This window comes from Physella acuta, unplaced genomic scaffold (genome assembly GCF_028476545.2).
Source record: "Physella acuta isolate Inbredline_101_S28 unplaced genomic scaffold, ASM2847654v3 ptg000516l, whole genome shotgun sequence".
NCBI lineage: Eukaryota > Metazoa > Mollusca > Gastropoda > Physidae > Physella > Physella acuta.
The window spans coordinates 380821-393679 of NW_026732035.1; the positions used below are offsets into that span (position 1 = coordinate 380821).

Genomic DNA, 12859 nt, shown 5'->3' on the forward strand with positions numbered 1-12859 from the left:
ATCTGGATGTTACTCCAGGTGGCAAATCTCTGTGAAATTCTTTTAGGTGCATTTTCTCATATAGTTCCTTTGATCTAATGGTGACATACCATTTACGCAGTGTCCCATAGTTATACAGACCTTCAAATTCAGCTGGTGATAGGCTACATAACATACATAGCTCTCTTTTTAGTTCGTCAGCTGTGAGAGTAGCTAAAGAAAAACCCTCTTCTATGAAAATCTCTAGAGTTTTTGGCGCATGTCCTGCCATGCCGAACTTAGGCAGGAATAGCCGTTTGATGTATTTCTCGGACATAGTTGTGCGTGAGGCCCACCCGGGGCCAGGCAACACACACAAGAAATAAAACAGAAAAAAAGTACTTACAATGTATAAAATGTGAAGAAAAAAAATAACACACACACAATGTTCCAAATGGAAATACACACGAGTTTAAATAAGTAGAGTTGAAATTAATCCAAAGTCACTGATTATATAATCTTTAGAAAATAGGTAATTTATCACAAGACATTGAGTCAACGTTCATATTGATTAGAACAGCATGGCATTCGTTACTGTTGATATCATACATCTATACAGTCCTCAAGATTCCAAACGTAGTTTGTTCATATTAAATAGTTTAGCAGATAATTCAATGATAAGAAAGCAAACGGTCAGTTATTTATTAGAAACGTAATCAGGTAGGTGAAATTCGCGACCCGCACACCGTCGCCACGAAGTTGGCGGTGGTTGATTCCGAGAAATGCACGTGAAAAGTCTTCTAAAAAATTTATCTGTCATTAGAATACTATAGTTTTAGTTCCGACGATAGCCAATAACGCAAGGAATGTTTATACCAAATTTTAAGTACTTTACTTATGGTTTCAAAAAATTGTTTACAAAACAATTCAAAATGTAATAAAATATTAACAAAATAATTTTTTGAAAATTTATTGCCATACCTATACCCTACAATTTATATACTGTATTATAGCAGAAGAAACGTTACTACTGCTGTAAAATTTTGACATGTGTATGTCGAATAGTTTTTTTTTGGTGATAGTTTTTGTTTCACTCCCTTAGTCTGGGTGATACTGCCCCCTTAAGGACATGTTTTGTTGCTTGCTGTGTTCGATACAGCTAGAAAAATAAATAAACATCGTAACAATAACCTATGTGATGCTGTTTTCTTGTTGTTATTACAAAGATGTTTTTAGAAGGAATAAAAACTAGATACGCTAGAGCTTTTCCTTCACACAAGATATAAACGCAAACATACGCACGGTATGAATTCCCATTCTGTATGCAATTTTAGTTCGATAAATATTAATTAGCTTCTTGCTAATCAACTGGTCGATAAATCTTTTTTCCTCTAGTCTATTGCCTCCGTTTAACCGCGTTATCATCCTTTTCAACATGCTTAACCTAGATCTAGTTACTGCCCTTTTCTTCATCCTTTCGTGTTGTAATATTGACACTGCTGTACTGCCTCCAGCTAAACTATGGCGTTTAACTAACTAGCTCATGTCAGATTTCCTACATATTCTAGCTGAGCTAATATGTCACACAATTACGTTTATTATCCACGTCCTAATTAAAATTAATTAATAACACTTGTCGCCAGACCTGTTATTTACAAACACTTGAACTAAACTTATAACCAGGAAGTTTCTAGAACGTTTATCTAAATATGTCCCTGCTTCACCAGTGTAAGGACTCTCATCAGATATAGTGTTTGCTGGCCTCTATAGGAACTGTTGTGTAGTATTCAACCTGCCCATTTGTTTACAATACAGCACCTACATATAAACGACATTTTATTCCCTAGAGACATCCCAGTCCACACCCTCATACATAGGACTAATCTTTTGGTTTTTATTAGAGTAGCCACAGGAAACTTCAAATTACGGTTTGTTGGTCACATTGTTTCTAAACTAGATTGTTTTATTAACAATTTTTTATAAGGTTTTGTAGGATATATGTTTATAAACTAGATTGTTTCATTAACAATATTTTATTAGGTTTTGTAGGGTATATTATGTTTATAAACTAAATTATTTCATTAACAATATCTTATTAGGTTTTGTAGGATAGATGTTTATAAAGTTTTTTTTTTTCATTAACAATATTTTAATTGGTTTTGTAGAATAAATCTAAATTTGTTAAATGACTTAACGTTTAAATAGAAGTTTTAAGTCTTATATTTACAGTAACGATGCGTATACTTAAGTTAAAAAAGTAAACTGTAAAGTATCTGTGTTTATTCTAGAATATCATACATTGTTAGCAACGCCCATTATTTGAACAATATATCATAAATCAATGTGCTTGACTATTTTAGTTGGCTATTTTAACAAAAGTACTTAGAAAGTATAATTTTATCTGACAAAATCTATTATTTAGGACTATATATTTTTTAATTCAGCACGTATTTTTTAATTCAGCACGTATATTATATTTCAAGGTAAGTCTCCAGCCACCATGTCGTCCCACCTGAGAAGTTTCCACCTGTGGTTTGGTCTGTGTTTGGTTGTATTGACGTCTGGCGTCAGCACGGTGACGCTGACTCACGAGCAGCGAGTCAGAGACGCAGTGGCTGAGTTAACTGGTGCTTGTAAAAGTTTGGTAGAGTATAACATGGGTGTGTTGATGTCAGGGTGTAGCACGTTCGAGGCCTTTCAAATTTCTTTTACTGGCAACTGTAACAAGACGCAGTTAGACAAGATACACACGGCGGTTTGCAACTTCAGTCTTTCGACGGCAACAACAACAACAGCAAAACCAGCAACCACAGATCGTACAACATATGTTCAACATGCTATCAACATCTCGATGTTCTTGCCATTGGCCCAGACACACAAGGAGTTAGTGGATTACGTCATAGCCAACATTTCTTCAGAGGATTGTCGTGCCATGATACAAGGAACCATCGCGAATATGCTGTCAGGAGACGATACTAGCTGGTGTGGGAAACTTTTGATGTATCAAGATTTTTTGATACCCAAATGTGAACAAAATGATTATAACAATTTTAAAGAAGCGATGTGTATGACATTTGTTAAAGCACCAACAAGCACCACACTAAAAACGACCTCCACACCAACACCAACATCTACCACATCCACGTCCACCACCACAGTACCACCAATTATCTCTTTATATCTCCCACTATCTGAGTCCCACAAAGACCTTGTGAGGTTGATCATCTACAACATTTCTTCAGACAATTGCAAGGCTGTAGTCACCTCAGACATAAACACTATTTTTGAATTTTCAGAAAGTCAATGGTGCTTCTACTTTTCCTCTTACGGTGATGCGTTAGTTAACAGTTGTTCTAAAGCTGATATTGACATTATTCGCATCGCCATGTGTATGCCGTTTATCAAGCCACCATCTACCTCGGCCAAGAGCACATCACCTTTAATGACCGCACTGCTGTCTAGCACAACTGAAGCAGTACCAACTCACAGCACGACAAGGTCGACAACCTCGACTGTGGAACCAACCAGTCAAAGAACTACAGACAGGACACCAGTAAACACCGTGTCAGTACACACCAACGAGACACCGGTACACACCGCGTCAGTACACACCAACGAGACACCAGCACACACCGCGTCAGTCCATATGAACGAGACGAGGCTACAGAAAGCTTTACGAGAAGTCGGCTATGATTTGACAACACCGACATGCAAACAGCTGCTGGAAGCTGAAAGGCAAACCCTGAGCAGCTTCCCTGAAGGATGTTGTATGCTGGAGTCTCCCATTGGCATGTCCTTGGTCCCGTCTGTGTGTACACAACTCGAGTACGACAGGGTGCACAATGTCCTGTGTGTCAACGTGACATGTACAACAACGGCACCACCAGAACACGTGACGGATAGTTCTGGCTACATGACGACTGGAACATCTGACAGTACAACGCCAACACACTCCACCGTGACGACAACAACCAACACCACCCCACCAAAGGCCAACATCTTCCCACTGAAACTTCGACTACTTTTCTCCGTTATTACAAATGATAACGTGACGGAACAGCTGGAGGTGTTGGTCAACTAAACTCTGGCACCAGACCAACAGCTGGGGTGTTGGTCAACTAAACTCTGGCACCAGACCAACAGCTGGAGGTGTTGGTCATCTAAACTCTGGCACCAGACCAACAACTTGGGTGTTGGTCAGCTAAACTTTGGCCACAGACAAGATGCATCAAACATATTTTTATCTAGACTTTTGTTTACCAGCATGCTTATAAAATCACTGTTTAAATTTAAAATCAAAAGACATATGATTGACTTGCATCACTATCAAAATGTTTACATTTACAGACAGAAGACATGATGATTGGCTTGTGTCAATCCCACTACCAAACGATCTGTAATTCAAATGCTTGTGAGCTTAAAATAGTTTGCAATTCTTTATTTGCTAAATATATATAACATTTCATTATGCTTTTCTTCAAAACAAAATTGTGCATTATGATTCATGACTAAAATGCATAACTTAATAATCAGATGCCTTTTTATAAATAGATTTTAAATTAAAAGATTGAAATACAAGTCATGTAACAGTAAATAATTACTTTATATCAGAAGATACCATTTCATATTATCTGTGTCCTTGATATTCGTCTCCTTTGCTTCCCCGGGTTCTTTGTTTATTGATGTACATATACAACAGATGCCCCTTTTTAACAGATGCCCATTTTAACTGATGCCCCATTTTAACTGATGCCCCTTTTTAACAGATGCCCCTTTTTAACAGATGCCCCTTTTTAACAGATGCCCCTTTTTAACAGATGCCCCTTTTAACTGATGCCCGTTTGTAACAGCGGCCAACATTTTAGGTACCGCCCCCCCCCCTAGCTTGGGTCCATCAGCTGTGTGGAGAGCGTGAGGCCTGATACAAGGGCAACATCTGGCAACATCTAGCAATATCTGGTAACATCTGGCAACATCTGGCAATATCTGGCAACATCTGGTAACATCGGGCAACATCTGGTAACATCTGGCAACATCTGGTAACATCTGGCAACATCTGGCAACATCTGGCAACATCGGGCAACATATTGAGATAAAATATTGCATGACAACATATTGAGATAACATATTGTATGACAACATATTGAGATAAAATATTGTATGACAACAAATTGAGATAACATATTGTATGACAACATATTGAGATAAAATATTGTATGACAACATATTGAGATAAAATATTGTACGACAACATATTGAGATAAAATATTGCACGACAACATATTGAGATAAAATATTGCACGACAACATATTGAGATAAAATATTGCATGACAAAATACTCCCGACAAATACTTTATAAGATAAAAATGTTTATAAAATACCTCACTACATAGGTTAGTAATCTAAACAAAATATGTTAAAATAAGATACATTTTGGTTACGCAGTGTAAGTAGACCTACAATATAAACTATTGAAACATAATACGCTAGTACAACTTTGTTCGTCTATTTTAAGGACATTTTTTGTTGCTTGCTGTGTTCGATACAGCTAGAAAAATAAATAAACATCGTAACAACAACCTATGTGATGCTGTTTTCTTGTTGTTATTACAAAGATGTTTTTAGAAGGAACAAAAACTAGATACGCTAGAGCTTTTCAACTCGGTTTTCTTCACACAAGATATAAACTCAAACATACGCACGGTATGAATTCCCATTCTGTATGCACTTTTAGCTCGATAAATATTAATCAGCTTCTTGCTAATCAACTGGTCGATAAATCTTTTTTCCTCTAGTCTATTGCCTCCGTTTAACCGCGTTATCATCCTTTTCAACATGCTTAACCTAGTTACTGCCCTTTTCTTCATCCTTTCGTGTTGTAATATTGACACTGCTGTACTGCCTCCAGCAATGGTGTTAAACTTACTAGCTGAAGTCAGATTTCATACATGTTCTAGCTGAGCTAATATGTCACACAATTACTTTTATTATCCACATCCTAATTAAACTTAATTAATAACACTCGCCGCCAGACCTGGTATTTACAAACACTTGAACTCCACTTATAACCAGGAAGTCTCTAGAACGTTTATCTAAATATGTCCCTGCTTCACCAGTGTAAGAACACTAAGCAGATCTAGTGTTTGAAGGCCGCTATGACAACTGTTGTGTAGTTTTAAACCTGTCCATTTGTTTACAATACAGCACCTACATATAGACGCCATTTTATTCCCTGGAGACAACCCGGTCAACTTCCTCACACACAGGGCTAATCTTTTGGTTTTATCAGAATAGCCGCAGGAAACTTCAAATTACGGTTTGTAGGTCACATTGTTTCTAAACTAGATTGTTTTATTAACAATATTTTTAAGGTTTTGTAGGATATATGTTTATAAACTAGATTGTTTCATCAATAATATTTTATTAGGTTTTGTAGGGTATATTATGTTTATAACTAAATTATTTCATTAACAATATCTTATTAGGTTTTGTAGGATAGATGTTTATAAAGTTTTTTTTTTCATTAACAATATTTTAATTGGTTTTGTAGAATAAATCTAAATTTTTTAAATGACTTAACGTTTAAATAGAAGTTTTAAGTCTTATATTTACAGTAACGATGCGTATACTTAAGTTAAAAAGGTAAACTGTAAAGTATCTGTGTTTATTCTAGAATATCATACATTGTTAGCAACGCCCATTATTTGTACAATATATCATAAATCAATGTGCTTGACTATTTTAGCTGGCTATTTTAACAAAAGTACTTAGAAAGTATAATTTTATCTGACAAAATCTATTATTTAGGACTATATATTTTCAAAACTTTTTAAATTCAGCACGTATATTATATTTCAAGGTAAGTCTCCAGCCACCATGTCGTCCCACCTGAGGAGTTTACACCTGTGGTTTGGTCTGTGTTTGGTTGTGTTGACGCCTGGCGTCAGCTCCGTGACGCCGACTCACGAGCTTAAAATAGTTTGCAATTCTTTATTTGCTAAATATATATATAACATTTCATTATGCTTTTCTTCAAAACAAAATTGTGCATTATGATTCATGACTAAAATGCATAACTTAATAATCAGATGCCTTTTTATAAATAGATTTTAAATTAAAAGATTGAAATACAAGTCATGAAACAGTAAATAATTATTTTATATCAGAAGATACCATTTCATATTATCTGTGTCCTTGATATTCGTCTCCTTTGCTTCCCCGGGTTCTTTGTTTATTGATGTACATATACAACAGATGCCCCTTTTTAACAGATGCCCCTTTTGACTGATGCCCCTTTTTAACAGATGCCCCTTTTAACTGATGCCCCTTTTTAACAGATGCCCCTTTTTAACAGATGCCCCTTTTTAACAGATGCCCCTTTTAACTGATGCCCGTTTGTAACAGCGGCCAACATTTTAGGTACCGCCCCCCCCCTAGCTTGGGTCCATCAGCTGTGTGGAGAGCGTGAGGCCTGATACAAAGGCAACATCTGGCAACATCTGGCAACATCTGGCAACATCTGGTAACATCTGGCAACATCTGGTAACATCTGGTAACATCTGGCAACATCTGGCAACATCTGGCAACATCTGGCTCTTCTCAACTTCGGGCCAGGCTTTGTGCTTGGATTTACAAGGCGGAAACATCCACTAGTCTATTAGACTACAGAGCCATATATATACGCCCGTATTTAACAAATGCCAATTTTTAACAGAGGCGAACATTTAACAGGTGCCCATATCTTGCAGATCCCATAAGTTTACCATACCAACAATTCTACCATACAATAATTGCATATGTCGAGGCCTCTAAAAACAATAACCCCAGGAAACAGACGAACGCGAAGACAGATTAGTTTACTACAAAAATCAAAGGGGAATAATCAAGGTTTTATCAAGTTAACAACATCAAGAACCCAGTTACTGAACTTTACAAATTCCTTTTTCGATATTTTAGCATTGAAGACTATGTAAACTTAAAGCTGTAAGATGTGGTGTTCATTGTTAACTCGTGACTCACTACTGAAAAGCTCTGTAATAGCCAAGCTTGTATACGGGAAGAAGGCATCTTACTAGGAAATAAACCGGGAGTGATCTCCCCTAAACTTTCTCGAATATTCTTATATAAAATAACAGGGGATGGGAACTCGGGCTATAGACATGATTTTTAATCCATTTTAAATACTTAAAGTTTTAAAAATAGAATAAAATCTCGTAGACAAATTAATTGCACACCAAGTGAACGCCAAATAAAAAAGCGTATAATAGTGCGCAATATTATTAGTACTTTTAAAATTTACATTAGTTTTTTGAGAAATCGGAAGTAGCGTAAATTACTACTTCCGGTCAACGGAAATTACTCAAAATTTAACAGAAGGTAGAGAATTAGATCTTTTACTTACATGTGAAATTTCATTTATCTATCTGAAATAGTACTCAAGTTATAGGCTTTTGAAAAATTCAAAGTAGGAAAAGTACCACTTCCGGTTATCGGAAATCGCTCAAACGTTGATACGTATCTACGATTTTGATAAAATACTTATATATGAAATTTCATCAACCTAGCTGTAACGGTACTCAAGTTATCGTGTTTACACACGGACAGACAGACAGACAGACAGACACACAGACATACGGACAAGATTGCAAAATTATGTTTTTCCGTATCAGTGAAGTGTAAAACGTCGAGATTTGTAAAAATCTCGATTTTTTTTGCACGATTACAAGACTTTCTCTATACTTCGTATATACGAGAAAGTAAAAATGAATTGGTTGAACAACAGAAAGACTAGCAAATATTTTCTAACACCTTTCTATGGGGCCTTAAAGTTAGATAACTCCTGGTGAGTTTTAATATGTTAATATAATAAACATAATAGATGTCTGGACAAGCAATAGCAGAGCAAAAGATAAACATACAAGCTGTAAGGTCACGTGATAACCACTAGCAGAAGTAGAAGACTTGAGATAGCAGCGAGCAACAAGATAGGTCATCCTGTCCTGGATGTTACATGTAGTACTGGTTTTTTTTAACCAGCCGCTATGAACGTGTCATAACAAATATACAAACACTGTGTTGTGTGTCATTTGGTTGTGTCGCAGTGTTCACTCTGGTTGTGTTGTCAGCTAAGATGTCCTAAAAGTGAGCAACAACTAACCGCAACAGCTTGACACGTTATCTATCAGCTAACATTCGCATCAAACTTACAACTAGGAAGTCTTCAGAATTATTATCAAAAGTTTATCAAACTTACAACCAGGAAGTCATGAAAGTCAAACGTTTATCAAACCGTCTTCCCACTTCACCAACATAAGGGCACTCACGTGATCGCTAATCTCATAGAATACCTCTCACTGTGCCAACTACTAGACGAGATACATGACCATCACCACCAGAATGTCTAGAAGAGCCGGACGAACCAGTGGAGAAAACACATCAACTGCTTCCTCGCTCAAACGTCAGAGGGTTAGATATATTTTATATACAGGAAACTACATCTTAAGGTAAGTTCTTGTAAACAAAAACAAAGTGTTTTTCTTTTTACGTTAGTAAGTCGTTTATTGATAATAAACTAATTTCTTAGATTTTTGGAAATTAAAGTGAAATTTGAAAAAATTACTATTTTTATAGCAAGAATTTTTACCGAAATAATTATTTTTTTCTCTAGTAAACTGTGTCCTAACTTTTGCACAAATATTCACATAAATGCATTGTCTACAATGTGCATTCTCCTTATAAATTTAAACATTATTCATGTGGGTTAGTTATTGACCCGATAAAATCAAAATTTGGCCAGAATCTGGCAGTTATTGTCACATTAGGCTCTAGTGGCACTTTCATGTCAGGGAATAGAGGTATTGACATATGTCAGGGCGGGATTTATACTCACTTTACTTTTTAATCTCACTAGCGGATTGATGAAAAATGATTGGACACGGTTTTCATCTGGTGATTGTTTGTCTGTTGGTGACGTCATCACATCAAACAGAGTTCGACCAACTAATAAGGTCTGTTTCAAACAACTGTGGGAATCTGCTACAGGCGTATCGGGCAAATGTGTCTGGCTGTCAGGGTTTTAGAAGTATTCAATCAAAGCTGTCACAACCATTTTGTACCAGTGGGGACATTAACAAACTCGAGGAAGTCTTGTGTGGTACAGGCAGTAGCCTGCCAGGTAGTGGCACCAACACAGGTGGTGTGACGTCAGCAGGTGTCCCAGTTCACCACTCCAGCCCAGCCAGTGCCGTAGTCAAGGAGACACCGGATGTGACGTCACCTACTGATACAACTGCTGATGTCGGTCCTGCTCTACCGGTCAACGAGACAGACTTACAAAAAACTTTTCGAGAACTGGGGGATGAGATAACGTCGCCTATGTGTAAGGCTGTTTTAAACAACCGAGCGAATGTTCTGACCAGCTTCAGTGAAGCGTGCTGCATGTTGATATCCTTCCAGACCACCCTGGTGCCAGGACTGTGTACACAACTCGAGTACGACAGGGCGCATGACGTCCTGTGTGTCAACGTGACACGTCAAGGTAATGAACCAACAGATCACGTGACAGATAGTTCTGACAACCTGACAACAGACAAATGTGCCAAAACTACATCAACAGACGTGACTGGTACGACAACATCCACTGACGTAACTGACAACACAACATCAAAAGATTTTGCAGGCACGACAACATCAATTGACACTACCTCCAAGACAACTTTAACAACCACCCCTGTAGCGACAACACCAACAAGCACAACATCACCTGACCCAGCTTCATCCACCACCGCCCCACCAAGAGCCAACATCTTCCCACTGAAACTTCGACTCCTTTTCTCGGTCGTTACACACGATGATGTAAAGGAGCAGCTTGAAGTGTTGGTCAACTAAGATACAAATCTCAAACTTCCTAGCAAGAGAAGATTTGAAAATTTTTCATCGATTCCTTATATCATCCGCTTTGCTTCATAATGTGTAATACAATTGTCGTGAGCTAAACATATTTTCTACACAGCCTTAACCCAATCTAAACACAATTTCTTCATTTATTTTCTAAAATACGTTATATTATAATTCATTTCATGAATATTTTTACATTATAAACAGATTTTATTTTAAAATACATTTTTGATATAATGATTTGATCTTTCGATTTGATATAAAGATTTGATATAAAAAGTTGATGTAATCATTTGATGTATTCATTTGATATCATGTTTACGTATCTGTAATGTTATATAAAGCCGGTATTTCAAGCTGGACTAACAGCTGCCATGTTGAAATATCTGTATAGCAAAAGATTATTTATCTTGTGGTATAATTAGTTTGTACTATTTTTAGTAATTACAATATTTGTAAAAGTCATTACAGACATTGAAATTGTTAATACAAAATCTGGTATTATGGTGTTGTCTTTTAGAACACTTGTGTATATACACACAGTATGTAGTGGAGTTTTTAAAAAAGGATCTGTGTTTATGTTTTTGCGTGGTGATAATAAATACTTTTATAGAAGCACATATTTCCCATATTTTTTTATTTTGCAGAACCATAATAATCGTATCATAATATTGTATATGTAGGACAATAAAACAATGATACTTCAAAACACAATCAAACAAAAATCCAGTTTACCTATTTTTGTAAATCTATATTAGAACGTATTTAAAGGGCAATAACCACAATTTTATTAATTAAAACAGAAAAAAACCCAGTTAAGGAACCTGACCGAAAAGAGTATAGTGAAGATTTATTTTAATTTGCTGTAGTATTAATGTATTTTTTCCCACGTTTTCTTTAACTTGCTTTCTCTGTCTGTTTTTCCAATCCAATCTTGCGATCGAAATTTCTGGCACTTCCCAGTTAGCTAGCGCGCTGAAATTTTCAGGGAAGCTTTCTTTTGGATGACCATAGAATATTCAATTGTTATTATTACTAAATTGATCAATGGAAACATTTTATTGAGCATTTTAGACCGCTATATAATCTATATATATAATTCTCCTCTGCGAGCCATTAGAAAAAAACCAGCGACGCGTAGCTAGCCTCTCTCTTGCCGCGCGCAGTGAAGCGAACGATCCCACTTCGCGACAGGCTTAGGGGCAGATAATTACGTTTGAACCGACTTTAAACTTACAGGAGGTTACTATTACCACTGGTGGCCAGTTTGGGGGAGACGATATGATCGAGTGGTTGGGCACACGATTGCTATCCCACTCGACACGGGTTCAAATCTATGTGTTCTAGTCAGTAACCAGCCCTCGTCCTAACCGCTATCAACTAACCTCTGACAATCATTCACTTGCGATTGAGACCGAAGAAGAAAGGGTCTCTCGTTTTTTACGAGTTGTCTTTTTTACGAGTTGTCTTCGTTTACCCAAAAAAAAAGTGAAAAGATAAAATCGATAGCAAGATTTTAATGCAAACAAACAGACAAAGACTAAAAAGTAGAAAATAATAATCATTAAAAAAGTTAAAAAAAACCCACGTTTTCTGATTGAACTAAAAAGTAGAAAATAATGCTATACATCACAATAATGCAAGCCATCACTCTACTATAAGCGATCAAAAACGTGGGGCGCCGTGATTTTCTTACAGTTTCTAATACTGTTGACTCTCTACAAGCTCCCTAATAAAAGTCAATAGTATTATCTAATCAATAGTAATATAACTTTTACTTCGGCGCCCCACGTTTTTGATCGCTTATAGTAGAGTGATCGCTTGCATTATTGTGATGTATAGTATTTATTTTCTACTTTTTAGTTCAATCAGAAAACGTGGGTTTTTTAAAACTTGTTTAATGATTATTATAACGTGTTTGCATACGGGTTTGGGATTCGGTACCGATAGATAAACTAAGTTGTGAGAGGCAAGCATTATACCGCGCTAAAAATTAATTAGTTT

General features: G+C 36.4%; 2 protein-coding genes across 2 annotated transcripts; both read left to right on the plus strand.

Moving 5' to 3' along the window:
• The first annotated feature begins 1824 nt into the window (after nt 1–1824).
• On the plus strand, nt 1825–4370 carry LOC131944951 (uncharacterized). The gene is made up of 2 exons (XM_059305869.1): nt 1825–1886; nt 2442–4370. Exon 2 carries the CDS (start codon nt 2459–2461, stop codon nt 4037–4039), a length of 1581 nt encoding a protein of 526 aa, XP_059161852.1. The 5' UTR covers nt 1825–1886; nt 2442–2458; the 3' UTR covers nt 4040–4370.
• A 4960-nt stretch (nt 4371–9330) lies between these two features.
• Nucleotides 9331–11579, plus strand: LOC131944937 (uncharacterized). The gene is made up of 2 exons (XM_059305841.1): nt 9331–9462; nt 9870–11579. Exon 2 carries the CDS (start codon nt 9884–9886, stop codon nt 10844–10846), a length of 963 nt encoding a protein of 320 aa, XP_059161824.1. The 5' UTR covers nt 9331–9462; nt 9870–9883; the 3' UTR covers nt 10847–11579.
• Nucleotides 11580–12859: the final 1280 nt, after the last annotated feature.